This window comes from Equus asinus, chromosome 18 (assembly GCF_041296235.1).
Source record: "Equus asinus isolate D_3611 breed Donkey chromosome 18, EquAss-T2T_v2, whole genome shotgun sequence".
NCBI lineage: Eukaryota > Metazoa > Chordata > Mammalia > Perissodactyla > Equidae > Equus > Equus asinus.
The window spans coordinates 10,463,318-10,481,917 of NC_091807.1; the positions used below are offsets into that span (position 1 = coordinate 10,463,318).

At 33.0% G+C, this 18,600-nt stretch overlaps 1 protein-coding gene across 6 annotated transcripts in view; it reads left to right on the top strand.

Annotated features, from left to right (window-relative positions):
• Positions 1 to 18,600, top strand: part of ROBO1 (roundabout guidance receptor 1) — a 1,064,923-nt gene that overhangs the window by 970,684 nt on the left and 75,639 nt on the right. For all 6 annotated transcript variants that reach the window (XM_014867639.3, XM_070488682.1, XM_070488681.1 and 3 more), the window contains 2 exons: positions 10,701 to 10,825; positions 14,036 to 14,207. In XM_014867639.3, coding sequence (XP_014723125.1) covers positions 10,701 to 10,825; positions 14,036 to 14,207 — 297 coding nt within the window. The remainder of the gene's footprint in view (positions 1 to 10,700; positions 10,826 to 14,035; positions 14,208 to 18,600) is intronic.

Consider the following 18,600-nt stretch of genomic DNA (forward strand, 5'->3'; position numbering starts at 1 on the left):
CCAAACCGGCGAACCCCAGGCCGCCGAGAAGTGGGACGTGCGAACTTAACCCCTGCACCACTGGGCCAGCCCCGGTTTCTGGCTTTCCAAGTTGATTTAGGGAATATAACCATCAAAATTGTGATCCTGAGATCCTATGTCAGGTGGCATATCCATTGTCATAGACTGCTGGGTAGCTGCATTTCAATCTTGGACTCTTTAGTAAGCAAATAAGTAAGTCACACCATTTGATAACTTTCAGGAAAGTAGGGACATTTTTAGAAGAGGAAGGAAAAGAGAAAGAGTATTAATTCTTTCTGAGTACCTATAATATGTCAGGCATTGTGCAAGTTACTTTGTGGGAAAATAATTATTCATTATTATTCTGATAAATTATAAATTGAATAGATATTCTACAGCAAGGTTTCTCAGTTCTGGCACTATTGACATTTTGGGCTGGATAATTCTTTGTTGTGGGGAGCTGTCTTGTGTGTTGTAGGATGTTTATCAGCATCCCTGACCTCTGTCGACTGGATGCCAGCAGCACCCCGCCTTCAGTTATGACAACCAGAACTGTCTCCAGAACCATTGATCTACAGAATAATGTGAGATATTTGAGTGGAGGTGAAAAGTTCATCGTATTTTATCTATCCATTAAAGATATTCTAAAAATGCCTCTCTTAATCACTCTATTTTTGTGTCTGAAAAGTTGAAAGACAATGACAGGCTTTTATGTTAAACTCAATCTTTCCCCCCAGAAGAAATCATTCTTAGTATTAAAATATCCTAAGGGTTTTTAATTGTTAGAGATATTATCATTCATAAGTATCTATGCATATAGTTTCTCTGGCGCGACAGTAACTGGGTTTTGTCAGTGCAAATGTAGATAGCTTCACTACTTGAAAATTTGAGTGTTCCTCTGTTTTAATAAAAATGTGTTTCTTCCTCTAAAAATCTTGTAACTCACTACTTTACCCCATTCATATTCTCTAGAATGTGGTATTTACAATTCTAGTCTGTCATATTTGTTAATTGAGCCCAGTTGTTCAAAAAGCGCTATATATAAGAATGAAAAAAGATCATATCAATTTAAGAATTTTCTATAATTTAGCTATTAATAATGAAACTTAATATCTATGGATTGGCAGAAGGATTTCATAGTCAAGTGATTTTGTTTGCAGCCTATTCGAGAAAGCTGTTGTCTGCTTGGTCTTACCATACATAAATTTGCCTAATCATGAAATCTTCTATAGAGTCATTCTAGGAGTTTAGAAATATTTAAATTGTTTTGGACCCAAATACTGTGTCAGTCTTCTGTCATTACGTTTTAAAAGCATTGTATGGCCCATTGCTAACAGTGAAGAATCTCAATACTTTATTTAACTTGTAAGGATAAACTTGAATATGTTTGCCAATATGCTTCAGAAATTGAGACCTCAATATGAAAATACCAAAATCTTAACCATAAGGTGTGCTAGTTATGCAAATATTTCCTTTCTTGGAATTTTCTTGTGTCTCCTGGGTTTGTCATATGAGCTATGTGTATAAAGTACTTCATCAACTCAGGGTAATATAACCGAAAAGACTATTTTTGAGGACACTTTCTACTAGAATATGCATTTATATATACATAATCTGAGGGAAAAATATTGGGGGCAGAGGGATATATCAGCTGTCCTGTTTTGCCTCTGAATTTCCACACTCTTAAAATCATAGCGTAGAAAGCACTTTGAGTCAGCTACTCTGTTCCTTTAGCAGACAGGGTTATAGCTAAACTGTTGTGGCCAAATGGAAATAAATCCCATTTTTAAAGACCTCTAGAGACATCACAGTTGGCAACCAATTCATGGTTCAGTGCCCTTTACTGTTAACTGCTTCTTTTCTATACTTTCCCTAAGCCATTCATGCTACTATTTAGGCCCATTATCTTCTCCTTTTCTGGCCTAAGTAGTTATCAAGATTGGCTTGTCCCTGTATTTATTAGACCTAATCTGAGGACTTCTTAAGTATCTGTCCAGCTAACATTTTCTCAGACCAAAAAAAGTCTTTTTTCCAGCTTCTGTATAATTTTTTTCATTTATCATCTTTCTGACTCATATCTCCTGAATATGACAGGCAGATAGAAGAAATCTTTTCTTTCTTTCTCCCCCTCCCTCCCTCCCTTCCTTCCTTCTTCTCTTCGTTCCTTTCTTCCATTTCATTTTGCTTCTTTTCTCTCTTAGCTTCTTGTCTTATTTATAAATAAAGATTATTATCTGAACAATGTACATTCTTAAAATACAGATTTCAAAGTAATTAAATAATCTGGAGCCTTTTGATTTCACATTCAAAAGAGGAAGAAGGTCTCTTATTTTACGTGTGTGTGTGTGTGTGTGTGTGAGGGGGTGGGAGAGAGAAAGGCTAAATTCTCTCAAACTTTTTAAGCAGTTGTTTTTTAAAGAACTATCAGTCAAGTATGTAATATTTGTATATCTCTAAGTATCTTAAAGAGATACTTTCTCTTTTAGATTCAAAAGGGAATCAGAAAGTTTTATAATTATAAAATTTATATGTATAATATAAATATATATGTATATAATTAGATTTGGATAACTCCCCTCCCCCTCCCAAGAAAATTCAACCTAGGTGAAAACAGTATGCTTTCCATACAAACTCAGCCTGTGACAAGTTCCCTAATCACTCACCCTTTTGAAACTCCCTCCAATTAAAAAACTTTAGAGCTGTTACTGGAGGTGGATTGTAATCTCCATAATATTGCTATGTTAAAAAAATAAAATAGCAAGTTTTAATCTCTTAAAAATATATACTTATTTTTAAAAATTACTTTGCCTTCCTTTTTCACATATTTACCTTAAAATGTGTTATTGTAAAAATATTATTTGTTCTCGTGTTTCAAGAGTTGTATTTTATTCAATTTATAATGATTTCAAGTGATTAAATGATTTAAATTGTTTCACCCTTAGAAAATGATTGCATTATTTTTCGTTCCATAAAGGTGAACTTTACAAGAGGCCTTAAGTCTTTCTTCTCACCTGTTAGTTTTCTGTGTCCTTTAAAGACTGTAGCTAGATATTCTGAAAAGATTTTCAATACCATGAGGAATTCTTTAAAAAAAGTTTTCGTATGTAGGTATGAGGTAATGATTGTGGTGGTAAAGATTTGAGGTTAAACACTTTATGACAGTTTAAATGTAAAATCAAATACATTTTGTGTCCTGTTGCGTATAGTTTTCCCCAAACTGATTAACCAGTAGGAAAATTTGTACGGGGACTTGGCGTCAGTCAAGAGGCCTGGAAGGCAGTCTTTGGTTAGTCATCTGTGACCTTGAGAGTGTGATTTAACAATTTAGGTTCTCCGTTTTCTCAGGCAAAAAGCAGAGGGTTAGACTGATAAGTTCTAAGGTTACTTCCAGCACTAACATTTTATAGTTTTATTGTTTTATTAGACATAGAGACAGACAGGCTTTTCCTCTTTCTTAGCAAGAAAAGGGAGTTGGGTTAGAGGTGCTCCCAGCCTTTAAAGCAGAAAGAAAAGAAGTTGAGAAGAGTTATGAGAAGGGTGGGGGTGAAACTGCCCATAAACTACAAACTTTAGAGGATAATGAGTGAACAGGATCCAAATGCCTCTGCTTTTCTCTGATTCTTTCTGCACATACCTAAGTGGACATTAATGGACACTGCCTGTTGTACAGAATGTCCTTGATCTCTGCACAGAAACAAAATCCATTGACCTGACCCTGAGAGAAATATGGTGAAGGGGAAATCTGAGAAAAACTTAAAGAAATTTCTAACATTTATTCCTTAGAAGAGAAAGTTGGGGATGATAATTTCCTTCAAATAAGTAAAAGGATTTTATGTGAAGGATATTAATGGCATTTATTTGTTTACTGAAACTAGATTGAATGAAAGAAAGGTTAAATTGAGACAGGCACATTTTCATTTAGATAAGAGGAATCATTTCCTGATAATCATGGTTGTAAAAGCTAAAGGGATCATTCAAGATAGGGTCCTTTCAAAAACCTCTGATGTTTTAGAAGCTTCTATGTTAGATGTTGTTGTTAGATAACTTTTAGGGTCCTTATACATGACGAAATATTTTCCAATTATCATGTATCATTGAAATGATATGCAGATGCATTAGCCTGAAGTTTTAAAACACATTGGGTTTTACGTAATAAGAGATTAAATTCCTATGACTAAGTGTGGGTAAAACCTAAAAGCAAGGAAAAAATGCTTTTTTAATTTTAAATGAGCTGCTTCCTGGTAATATTCTTATTTCTAACATGTTGGACATTTTTGAAATGTTTAAGAAATTTTAAACTACTGAAAATGTGTGACTATAAGAGATTTAGGAATCATTCCTCTAATCTCCTGACTTTACATTAGGCTTGATTTTAACTGCATCAATTTAATGAGATCAAATTTATTTTGGCAAATTACCCCAAAAGATAATTCTACAACTTTTTTTTCCCCTCCCCAAAGCCCTAGTACATAGTTGTATATTCTAGTTGTAAGTCCTTCTAGTTCTTCCATGTGAGCCACTAACACAGCATGGCTTCTGACAGATGAGTGGTGTAGCTCTGCACCCAGGAACAGAACCCGGGCCACTGAAGCAGAGCATGCTGAACTTTAACTGGTAGGCCATCAGGGCTGGCTCAATGTTTTGTTTTTTCAAAGCAAAATTCTATTGCTACAATATAGGCTCTTTCTCTTCTAGTTTCTAAATATTTCTAAAATAAATTTCTAATAAATATTTCTAAAATGTTTCTAAAATAATTCTAAATAATATATATTCTAAATATTTCTTCCTGTCACTTGAAAGACATCATCCTTAAGGTTTCAAGAAATGTAACCAAGTCCAATCCACTGTGTTTGTGTTTTCAAATCTGGATAGCGTAGCTGTTGAGGCTATGATAAACATTAAGACTAAGTAAATGAGAAAGTTTTTTTAACTTTTCTTGCCTGAGTGAATGAAAACATTATGCTTAAAATTTGTTCTTAAGGCTGAAAAATAAAGGCAAATTATTTCATTCTCTTTGAAGGGAACATGTGAGTTAAAATGTGTTTCTGAATTATGTTTAAATGTTGCATATGTGAGAACAATAGGCAAGAGAACTTTTGTCTCTTTTTAAAAAACCGTACCATTTCACAGCAGCAGTGCTGGCATAGTTCATTTATTTAAGCCACAGGAATGTGTATGAAGTCGAATTAATTTTGACTTGTTGAAAAACATGGGAATTATTTATTTGAGTAAAATGGATTGTGGGTGTCTACTGGGCTATTATGAAAAAGTTCTGCATTTGACAGTAATTACCTTTGTTTCTAAAAGAGCAAAACAGCACAAGCATTTTTCAGTATTTTAAACATGTATTACTTGAGCTTTCTATATTAAAATGCCCAATGATTCAGCATTTAAAACAGGTAATGTGATTATGACTTTATGAAATAGGGTTATAAAATTTTCTCTGTTTTTATATTTGTTCGCATTTTTCAGTGTGTCTTCTCAATTCGCAAGAATTTAAATGTAACACCTTTTAATAACCTTGCTACTCAACCTATGGGCATAATACCTGTGCTTGTTATAAATGCAAAATCTCAGGCCAAACTCCTGACCTATAGAATCATAATCTGTATTTTAACCAGATCTTAGAGTGATTTGTGTGCTTATTCAAGTGTGAGAAGCACTGGTTTAATAGAATATCATTGGCAGCATGAACCTTTTAAAAATTAATCTGATGGTGGAGATATAGGATTTAGTGCTTCTTTGTCTTTGATTAAGATTCTCAATTTCTATTCTATGTGGCATTAGCAGTTAAGATTTATCCTGTTTTTTAAAAAACCCATTACATATATAGTTATCTAACCCTGTGATCTCGTAGCAAAATGTAAAGTCATTGAAAAGCATTTTATAATTTCATAGCTATCATCCATTGTAGCTGTGCCATTTAATCATAGTAGAGATTTTAAGATTCATTTCTTTCTTAAATTATTCATGATTATAGTTCAAATGCTAACAAATATTCATTCTTGGGCAATATGAGCCATATATCCCAACGTTAATGTGTTCTTTATCTTAAAACAAAAATCATTGTTGTCAAATCTTACTACATTTTGTTTCATTTTCTGTTTCTTTATTTTTATTTATTCCATGTTTTCTTTTTTTCGTTTTAGTTGGTTCTGGTAAGTTGACATTTTGTTGGCCATCTTCTAATCACCGTGTCACTGTGACTGGAACTTCTCTTCCCCTTTCCATCCATACCCTTCCATGTCCTTCAACCAATCAGCCTCCATGTTTCACTTGTCATTGGCCACAAAGACAGACTGCACAGAATAAAGTCTGCAGGAAGTATGGGTAACTGTGACAAAGAGTAAAGGTAATGGGGTTGCTAACGTTATGTCTTGTTAAATGATGTGTGATCTGCATCCTTTTATTTTCTTTCCTTAAGTGAGTGATAAAATAAGTGATGGGACTGTACCTTTGTTAAGTACCATTTCAATTTGTATCTCATAAGGTAAACAAACAAAAATAGGTGATGAGAGAACAATTTAAGATGTTTTGGTTAAAAACATGTTTATGAATTCGTGTCTATCTGAGGTTTTGTAACTACTGTTCAATAATGATCATTAAAAGTTTGTTGGTGAATAACCTTGCACTTAGGCCTGTTTGCACTCATTTTCATTTCAATTTATCAGATTCATTTCATTTTATGTAAGAAATAGCCACATGATATGTCCAAAATTTATTAAAGTTTGCTTTGATAAACCTTTGTCCTCATATAAATAGAGTCATTAGGTGTCTGAGTACTTTCATGATCAGTACATCGGAAAGGTCCATTTACTCTTTAAGGATGCTAGACTACCATTTTTGGAGAATTTTGCATGAGTATGCTAAGTGGTATGCCAGGGAATAATTTTGACCCTAAAAGAATCTTTGTAACTATTCTTTAAGTTAAAAAGTTACACAAATATTACAAATGTGTCATTTTATACTAATACAGATAGGATGGATTGTTTAATAATAGTGATGTAATGACTGGCTATTTAAAAAAAATTGCTTTCTGTATGCTACCATGCATACAAAAATATAGATGGATTAAAATTTAAACATAAAAAAGTAAAGATAAAAGTATAGGATAAAATTGGAGATAGATATTTATATAATATAATTTATTATGTATTCTATAGTCTAGCTTATATAATTTTATTGATACAACAGCAAAAATACCTAAGCAGATTAGAAAGACTTAACAAAATAGAAAAATATATCTATAACATATATGAGAAATGGATAAAATTTTAGCCTCTCAATAGTTCTTTTTTTTTTTTTTTAAGATTTTATTTTTTCCTTTTTCTCCCCAAAGTCCCCCGGTACATAGTTGTATATTCTTCGTTGTGGGTCCTTCTAGTTGTGGCATGTGGGACGCTGCCTCAGCATGGTCTGATGAGCAGTGCCATGTCCGTGCCCAGGATTCGAACCAATGAAACACTGGGCCGCCGGCAGAGGAGCGCGTGAACTTAACCACTGGGCCAGGGGGCCAGCCCCTCAATAGTTCTTAAAAATCAAAAAGATAAACATAGGGACACAATGTTCACAACAAATAGGATGTCAATGACAAGGTAATGTGAAATAAATGTTTAACTTTGCTAAGATAAAATTGCTAGTTAAGAGGAGATTCTATTCTGTTTGGCAAGATGTTAGTGTTCAGTGTGTGAGGTTTGGGAGAAAAGTGCCCAGTTAGTGAAAGTGTCAGTTGAAATAATCTTGAATATAATTGTGAGAAGGATGTTAATCTCTCCATTGTTTTAATAGTGAAAATTAGAAACAATCTAAATTTTAAAATAATAGATTGCTCAAATACTTTAAGTTAATATGTATAGCAATTATTAAAGTCATTAAAATTATATGTAGGAGAATATTTTAAAACAATGTGGTCCAGGGGCCAGTCCTGTGGCCAAGTGGTTAAGTTCTCGGGCTCTGCTACAGCGGCCCAGTGTTTCGTCGGTTCTAATCCTGGGCATGGACATGGCACCACTCATCAAGCCATGCTGAGGTGGTGTCCCACATGCCACAACTGGAAGGACCCACAACTAAGCATATACAACTATGTACTGGGGGGCCTTGAGGAGAAAAAGGAAAAAAAAAAAATCTTTCAAAGAAAAAACAAAAAAACCCAATGTGGTCCAGTTTGCATGATTGAATTATGGATAGCTTTTCCTTTTTTTTTTTGCTTGTCTAATTTTCTAAATTTTCAACACTAAACATATGTGACATTAATAACATGATTGTGTATTTTTAATATAGCAAGTTTAAATGTAGCCTTTGAAAAGTACCCCAATATTTTATCATAAACATCAAGTAGATACAAATGATGAATGGCCTTCTCAACCTAAATAGATAGGGGACGATGATAGATTGAGAAATAGAGGCATATTTAATCCATTAACATTTTTTTTGTAGAGATATAGTGATATCTAATATTTAACATGCATGTTGAAAAGGATTTTTTTAAAGTTCTTATTTCTAAGACATATCTTGCGGCTGATGTCAATGTTGCCATTGGCTTGAGAGTATGCCTGCAAAATACAGTAAATTCATTTCCAGGCAAATATCCTGTGTGGAAGGATTGCTGCAGGATAAATGTAGTTAACATAAGGGTTTGTAGCCCATGTTCCCAAATAAGTCTTTGAGGTTTGAGGAGAACTGGCATTTTATAAAAGAAACATGGATTCTGGCACATGTTATTAGACATGCTTCTGAGATTTAGGAAAGAGACCACCCGAAGGTTTTACTTGTCTAAGTGGTTTGAACATTTATATTTTCCTACTCAAATTCCCTGCATATTGGAAAATCATATTCTCCCATTCATTTAATTAATCATTTGGGTTTCTTTCATTGAAACAAACCAAATTCTCTTCTGGATTTAGTTCATTATCCAGTCAGTCCTTTCGGTTTCTTTGTCTGATTTCTACATTAATTATTCCAACCGTTAAATAAGGAATCAAATGCTCCTGTATGGATGTGTATAGAGAGAAGTCCCTAAACGATGAGGCACATGCCTGTTATTATACCTGGATAATGATAGTGTTTGCTAAGTTCATGAGTAAACCACTCAATTACAATCAGAGTTTAAAAAAAATTATAAGCTAGAACTTCAGTGTTACCAAATTGAACCTAAACTATATCTCCTAACTTCATATTTTCTTCCCTACAAGTTACAGGACATTTGAAGGCATTTGACCTGGTTTTTCAGGTCTCCTATAATTTTCTACTCAAATGGTATAATTTCTACTAAACCTCAATTAAAAATAAAAAGGGAGGGTAGAAGAAAGCACACTCATCTAGATGTTAGGAGATCTAATTGCTTTATTCAATTTTGCCTCTATTCAATCTTTGGCAAGTTGTTTTATATGTCCCCTTTTTAAAAAGGGGTTTTATATTTCCAGTTGTGTGTATCTATATATGCAAATTTATAAATTTATATATAATATATCTTATAAATATTTTTATATATGTCTTATATGCAATCAACCAGAAAATTTTTAGCAAGAGAAAATTACCCTTTTAAATACCTTTGTTGACAAAGAAATCATATTCTTGTGAGCAGAGTGGTAGCATTTGTAGACATATTCTGAATATAATTTTTTATTCATAGTCACTTTGAGTTATCCTAAGTGACTGACATAAGTAACTAAAAGTACTTTTAAAGAAAAGGTTAGAAATAATGGAACAGTCTTTAAAAGTGGATTAGAAGAACCCTAATCCTATATAAACTGTTAAATGTCTGGCTTGAAATGTTCACTTCAATTTGAACTGAGACAAGAGAGGAGAATAATTAGGTGTTTCAGACAACTGATAAGAAATGAATTTGAAAAGTGTAAACAGTAGGTAAAAAGACTTACATTCATTGCACATTTTTTGAAGCACAAAGCACAAGCCAAAAACAAGCTTTTTTTTTTTTTCCAGGAGTGACTCCATCAGCACACCTAATGTGCTCAGCTGCCGTTGCTCTCAGTGTAACTGACACAATTTTCTGACACTCTATTTACTGCAGGATGAAGTGGCCATTTAAGTCTGTATAAATCAAACAGTTTGGACAAAGCTGGCAGTATTTATAATGTCAGGATGAGCAGATGTTTCAAATTTGCCCTCATTTCCATATATATTCTGTTTGAACATGCCCTTGCCTATGTAAATGAAGGGGGCTTTCGACTCCACTATTGCGTTACATTCATTTCTATTCAAATAATTGGACTGAAGATTTTAAATGGTTGTAATTTGCATGGTAGCATTTCAGGAGCTTTTGAGTTAAATTAAAGTACTTTTAAGACCTGCGTACATCAGGGGGTCCTTGCGTGTATCCATTCATCTTTAAGCAGCTCTAAATGAGAAAAGATATATTTATTAATACAAATTTCAGGTATACTTTGAATGTAAAGGGTCAAATTGTTACTCAAGAATTCCTTTTAATATAGAGGTTAATCTTGGAAGATCGGGTAATACGAAAAACCTCTTCACAAAACAACTATCTTCCATTCTATAAATATGCACTTAACAATTTAACTTCAATCGACTTAAGGATGAGAATTGGTACATTCTGTACTATAGTAATACATAACGAGCTGTATAAAATAAAGGCAGCGCTTGTGATATCATCAGATTGTCTCCACTAGGACAATAGCTACGTTCTTTTGATCCAATGTAATTTGTTTCATCTCCTTTAGAACCTCCACATTTCGTTGTGAAACCCCGTGACCAGGTTGTTGCCTTGGGACGAACTGTAACTTTTCAGTGTGAAGCAACCGGAAATCCTCAACCAGCTATTTTTTGGAGGAGAGAGGGGAGCCAGGTACCATCTTGTTCTCAATTATTTCAATCAGCAAAGATGGGTGCCAGATATATAAGAAAAACTGACATATTCCTTAGTCATATAGCGGTAACTTTAAGAGAGCTGGGAAATCTCTGAGTGCCCACAAAATTTCCTTCATTGTTTTAATTTTCAAAGTGATTTAAAATTTTACCTTTATTTCCAATTCAGCTGTGTTAAAAAAAAACCTACTCTTTTTCTCAACATGATTCAATTAGTTATCATGTCTGTTATTCTGGTATCTGTAATTATATGTTGAAAGAGATTTATGCACATTTAAAACAGAGATGATAATTATTTAGTGTAATTTCTCTGAAAATACTAGGAATCTGAAGTGTCTTTCTCACTTCTTTATGTCTTAATTTGTATATATATGTGTCATATGTATACATACATATATCATGTATATATATGTATATATCAATTAAAGATTCATCAAACTATATGAAATTCTTTTTAACATAGATGTTATGTTAAATATAGTTCAGTATATTCTAATTCTTGCAAAACTATCGGGTAATCACCATTTGCTATCAAATCCTATTCTCTAAACATTTTATAAACCAGAATTTTCTATATACATTGAAACTAGAATATAGAGATTTGTGTTCTTACAAACTCTGTGTTCACTATTGGGCTTTGGTTTAATAAAAAGGAAATTTTGAGGGGCTGGCCCCATGGCCTAGTTGCACACTCCACTTTGGTGGCCCAGGTTTTCAGGTTCAGATCCCAGGCGCAGACCTAGACCACTTGTCAGCCATGCTGTGGTGGTGACCCATATATAAAGTGGAGGAAGATTGGCACAGATGTTAGCTCACAGCTAATCTTCCTCAAGAAAAAAAAAGAGGAAGATTGGCAACAGATATTAGGTCAGGGAAAATCTTCCTCAAGCAAAAAAAGAGGAAGATTGGCAGAGATCTTAGGTCAGAGGTAATCTTCCTTAGCACAAAATAAAAAGAAGAGGAAACTTTGAAACAATTTCACTTTAAAAATAATAAGAAACTTTAAAATAGTTTTTTAAATGTAAGTCTTTTTTTCTCATCTCTTAATGACTGGACTTCTTCTATAAAGGAAAACATTTCCCTTTATATGTTTCTGATACTTGAAAAAAATGATTGTCATTCATTTTTACTGAAGAGTTTCCTAACCTCTTTTATTTTTTATTACATTAATCTGGGGGGTATTGTTTCATGGTCTTACTTCTACTGTGCTCATGTAAATAACATGCAGGTAGTTTACTGACTGTACTCACTAGTCTTCTCTAGGCAATGCCATCACATTCACTTTTGTTTTCACTTGGGCAGGCAGATATTAATTTGATTATGGTATGTAGGCCATCATTTGACTTCTAGTACCTTGACTGATTCTAACATGTTCTAACACAGACTCAAAGGACTAAATTTGCTGACCACAAATTAAAAACAAGAAAAAATGAAATATTTTAGTAGAGCAGAAGAATTGGAAGTATATTAAATAAGAAAATCTGTGTGATAATGATGGTAAATCTACTAGAAGTACTTCTTCGTGGAGTAATATTTCAATAAGAAAATCTGTGTGATAATGATGGTAAATCTACTAGAAGTACTTCTTCGTGGAGTAATATTTCAATAAGAAAATCTGTGTGATAATGATGGTAAATCTACTAGAAGTACTTCTTCGTGGAGTAATATTTCAATAAGAAAATCTGTGTGATAATGATGGTAAATCTACTAGAAGTACTTCTTCGTGGAGTAATATTTCAATAAGAAAATCTGTGTGATAATGATGGTAAATCTACTAGAAGTACTTCTTCGTGGAGTAATATTTCAATAAGAAAATCTGTGTGATAATGATGGTAAATCTACTAGAAGTACTTCTTCGTGGAGTAATATTTCAATAAGAAAATCTGTGTGATAATGATGGTAAATCTACTAGAAGTACTTCTTCGTGGAGTAATATTTCAATAAGAAAATCTGTGTGATAATGATGGTAAATCTACTAGAAGTACTTCTTCGTGGAGTAATATTTCAATAAGAAAATCTGTGTGATAATGATGGTAAATCTACTAGAAGTACTTCTTCGTGGAGTAATATTTCAATAAGAAAATCTGTGTGATAATGATGGTAAATCTACTAGAAGTACTTCTTCGTGGAGTAATATTTCAATGATGCATTAGTTATTCAAGTTATTCACTAAGTCATTTAAACTCTCTATAAAATTTTGAAATAGTTTTGACTTGGTTTGGTTTAATGATACAACTCACTTTTTACTAAAATTTTGTCGTTGAACATATGTTCACGGAATAGTAGTTAAGCCTTTATAAAATGATGTATGTTAAAAGGCAGCTAAACTTTCAAAAAAGAGTATCTTTAATTCATTAGAAGAAATATTACCCTTTATTTCATGAGAAACAATGACATGATGTGTTGTTATGCATGAAAGATACACTCTCTCCAACAAGCATATTTTGATTCATAGTGAGAAATACGTACCACAAAATAACATCACATCTTATCTTGACTTTCTATTTAAGGTAACTTTCCGCAGAAATAAAACTCAATAATGAATTCTGAAGTTCAATATTTGAATTTCAAAATAATCCATAACAGATACCCTCACCATTTAACAAGAGAAACAAGAAACTGTTGACAATTTGATAGGAATGACTGTATTTTTATAATGGGTGGCTAACAGAGGTACTTGTTCTGGTGCCACAATGATATATTTGAACTTAATTTGTCAGAATGTGCTTAAATCTTAATTCTGTTTATATATTAAAAGTCTTAGTGTTTATAATTCTAATAGTCATGTATATGTGAAGCAAAGCTTTTGACTTTGTTTTGGTTAAATATGTAAAACTTTTAACTCTAATGATACCTAATATCCTTCAATATCTAATATTGTTTGAAACTGATAATTATAAAAGCACATATTAATATTTAGAATTTACTTAAATTTGCAAATGACCCTCTTTAAGGCTACACCTTTAAACCTTGTGTTTTCTATGTTTATATGTGTGTGCACATCTATATATGTAGGGTGTGATGAAAAAATATAGAGCATATTTGTTTGTATATGTATGTTTGTGTGTGTTTGTGGTGTGTGTGTGTGTATACATTTATATATTTTCATATATATATGTATATATGCCAAAATATTAAAACCTAGCAATTAACCTATTGTTATTCTTTCTTCCAAAATTCTGGGTTCCAGAATCTGCTTTTCTCATATCAGCCACCACAGTCATCCAGCCGTTTTTCGGTCTCCCAGACTGGTGACCTCACTATTACCAATGTCCAGAGATCTGATGTCGGTTATTACATCTGCCAGACTTTAAATGTTGCCGGAAGTATCATCACGAAAGCGTATTTGGAAGTTACTGATGGTAAAGTAGAGCATTTATTTCAAAATGTCCAAATTTGGCTTAGAGTCTAAAGAGAGTACCAGGAAATGTATTTATTTTCAACTTTGTATCCTTTCTTACAGCAGTCTTGGTGTACTGTTGATAAATCCAACTCACAGTTCATGATAGCAAACAAGTTTTTCTTAATAATGTGTTTTTGTTCTATTTATCTACTCCCCTAAACATGATCCATTAATGCCAAGAATATTATGAAGACACAGTGACGGAGAAAGTCTCCAAACCATAAGATGGAGAGTAGTAATAATTTGAAAAGAAAAAAATATGTATACATATAAATATATAAAAATAATTATACACATATGTATATACCTATAAGTACGTTTAATAAATATACCATCATGCATCACTTAATGATGGTGATACATTCTGAGAAATGTGTCATTAGGCGATTTCGTCATTGCTTGAACATCATAGAGTGTACTTGCACAAACCTGTACGATATAGCCTACTACACACATAAGCTCTATGGTAATAATCTTATGGAACCACCTTTGTTTATGTGGTCCATCATTGATTGAAATGTCATTATGCAGCACATGACTGTATATACATATACATTCTTTTTTGTTGCTGTATAGTTTTCCATTGTATAAATAGCACTATTTATGTACTCTTCTATTGATGGATTGTTTTCAGTTTAGGGCTTTTATTAATAAAGCTCAATATTCCTGTACAAGTATTAGTGGGCATGTCACTCAATTATCTTGGTTTACTTTTTAGTGGATACATGTATTCATTTCTCTTTTTTTTTAATTTTCTCATATATTCCAGATACAAGTCTTTGTTAGTGATATGTATTATAAATATTTCTTCCCAGTCGTTCTCTTAATGATGACTTTCAGGCTTAAGTAACTAATTTTAATAAGGACCCATATATTATTTTTTTCTTATATGGATGGTACTTTTAGTTTCCTGTCCTACCTTCAGGCCACGAAGATATGTCTTTTTCTTTTTTTTTTTTTTGAGGAAGATTAGCCCCAAACTAACTACTGCCAATCCTCCTCTTTTTGCTGAGGAAGACTGGCCCTGAGCTAACATCCGTGCCCATCTTCCTCTACTTTATATGTAGGATGCCTACCACAGCATGGCTTTTTGCCAAGCAGTGCCATGTGCACACTCAGGATCTGAACTGGCGAACCCCGGGTCGCGAAGAAACAGAACGTGCAAACTTAACCGCTGTGCAACTGGGCCAGCCCCGATCCATGTCTTTTTCTGGAAACTTTATTGTCTATACTTTTGAGATTTAAGTTTTCAATCCATCTTAAATTAATTTTTATGTATGGTGTAAAATAAAAGTCAAATTCCTTTTTGTCCCCCCTATAGATACTAATTGTTCCAGCATCAATTTGTTGAAAAGACATTCCTTTCCCTGCTGACTTGCAGTGGCATTGTAATCATAATTTGAATGAACATAAACGTGTGGGCCTACTTCTCTTCTCTCTGTTCTATTCTCTTGATCTATTTATTCCTGTATTTATGGTCTTAAATATTGTAGCTTCATAGTAAATCTTACAAACTGGTAGTGTATGTCTCCAACTTTACTTTTCTTGTTTTTGATTGGCTATTAGAGGTCTTCTGCATTTTCTTATAAATTTTAAAATCAACTTGTCAATTTCCATACACATGCACACACACACACACAGACACACATCCTAAACAAAGAAAACAATCTGAGTTTTTAATTTTTATTCCACTTAAATTATTGAGCAATTAAAGACAAGCTAATATCTTAATAATCTGAGTCTTCCAATTTAGGGAAATGGTTTATATTCCATATATCTCTCTCAATTTATTTAGATTTTAAATCCTCTCAACAATGTTTTATTGTTTTCAGGGTAAAGGTCTTGCACATATTTTGACAGATTTATATCTACAATATTTTATGGCTTTCTATGTGACTGCATATCTATATATTTACATTTCATTATTGTATTACTTAAGGCAAGATGTACAATTGACCTTTGCATATTAACACCGTATCTAGCAACTTTGCTGAATCCACTCATTATTTCCAACAGTTCGTAGATTATTTTGAAATGTCTGTGAGCAAAATTTGTCAACTGCAAATAAAACCAGTTTTACTTCTTTCCAATATTTATACCTTTTAATTTTTTTTACTTGTCCTGCATTGTCTGTGATCTTCAATATGAGTAGAATAGTGGACATATTTTCTTGATTCAAACTTCAGGGGATAAACATTTAGTATTTCATCAGTAAGTGTAGTGTTGGCTAGGATTTTATGCATACCCTTTTGAAATTCAAAAAAATTCCGGAGGAATTTTTTAATATGTCAGTTTTATTATTTTCTAGTGCTCTCAGGATAAACTTTATATTCTTTAATGTGGCTTATAATTTGTGATCTGACCTCTGCAGGCTCTGCTCTGAATACTGTATTGCTCACATGCCCTAATTTTACTGTGTTTGCTATGCTTTTCTTTGAAGACTTCTGCACATGCTGTTTCTACTGACTTGAAATTTCACTTCCTTCAAGAAGCATTTCCTAACTGCTCAAGTATGGCTACTCTGCCCCTACCCCTGCCATGTACAGACATACCCCATTTTGTTGTACTTCACTTTATTGTGCTCTGCAGATATTGCATTTTTTACAGGACCTTCCACCAGCAGAAAGATTATGACTTGCTGAAGATTCAGATGATGGTTAGCATATTTTAGCAGTATTTTTTAATTATGTACAGTTTTTTAGACATAATGCTATTATACATGTAATAGTCTACGGTTTGGCTTAAACATAACTTTTATATGCACTGGGAAACAAAAAAATTTGTGTGACTCACTTTTTTGTGATATTGGTGGTCTGTAACTGGACCCACGATATCTCTGAGGTATGCCTGTATACACATATTGCATCCTATTCTTTCCTATCTTCTCTCTTTATTTTCATGTATTCTTTATTAGACACCAAGTTCCATAAGAGCAGGGTCATGTCTCTCCAATTAAGTTAAATATGTAGCTATTAACCACCAAAGTCTGACACGTGGTAGATGCTCAATAGATATTCTTTGAATGAGTGGATGAAACAAAGAAGGAAGGAATGAGCAGCTGGCTCTTGGTTAAGTCAAAATTCAAAATTAGGACTGTCTCATTCAAAAGTCTAAACTCTTACCCCTGTCTATGATGCATATTATGTATGTGCTGGCTCCAATAAGTTAGAATGACCTAAAAAGTTTTTATAATTTCTTAATACCTTACAGCTTATTAAATGATGGTTGTGAAGACCATGTAATGAATTTGATAGCGATCAATATAATCAATAGAAAAAGTAGAACATAAACTTGTACATACATTTATAATTGCAACTTTATAAAGCAACTTGTGTATATACAAGTATATATATATACAACTTGTATATACAGGTGAACATGAAAAAAGGCCAAAGAAAACTATGGTAAGATGTTTTCAAGTGTCTCATCATTCTCTTAATTAATAGTTGAAAGCATCTATGTGCCATCTGACATGGCATTATCATGTATTGCTGTATCTGTAAGAATTTATTAGGCACAGCAACTTTTGCTAAACTAAAACAAAAACCCTAAATTTGTGAATTTGTGATTCATCCCTAGTAGCCAATTCCCGCCTAACACTAAATGTCCTGTTCTATCTTACAACCTCTGGGGAGATGGAAGATGATTTTGTACTTGCTGTAGTGGTACTGTATTTTTAGTTTTGTTTCCTTTATTCTGGAGTTCATTGATATTGTACAAGCAACTTACAACTCTGGACTCATTCTTCATAGGTAAACTGTAATTTTTGTCAGTGCTGGCACTGTCAGTATTTATATATTGCCAAGTCAAGTCATGAGGATAGCTAGTAGGCAGAGTACTTTCTGGATGCTATTTGACTTTAGCTTCTTGACCTTCTTTATTGTTTACAAACAGAATAAAGGCAAAATCAGAATAAAGCATGAGGCACAGAAGATGGTGGAATAGCATCTGTCTTGGAAATGTTGCTTCTATGTAGCTGTGGCTACTCCAAATAGCATTTGATTCAGAAACATAGAAATTCATACCACCTATTTAATTGAATATGTTTCTTCTCTTTATTACTATAATGTAAGGAAAAAGTAGTTAATGATTATTAAATTATGTATAAAATTTTAAATCACTTGCATTCCTCTCTCAAAAGTTATTGATAGACAGGGGAAAGAGTGTTAAGTTTTATTCAGAAAAGATAGATTTGCCAGTTATTAACTCTTTGGTTTGGCCAAGTCACTCGAGCTTTCAAAGTTTCAGTTCCCTGATTCCTAAAATGGGATAATAATATTTTACAGCCTAACTCATTGGTTTGCGTGATATGATGCTTGAGAACTGATGGCAGTTGTAATGTATAACTCTGA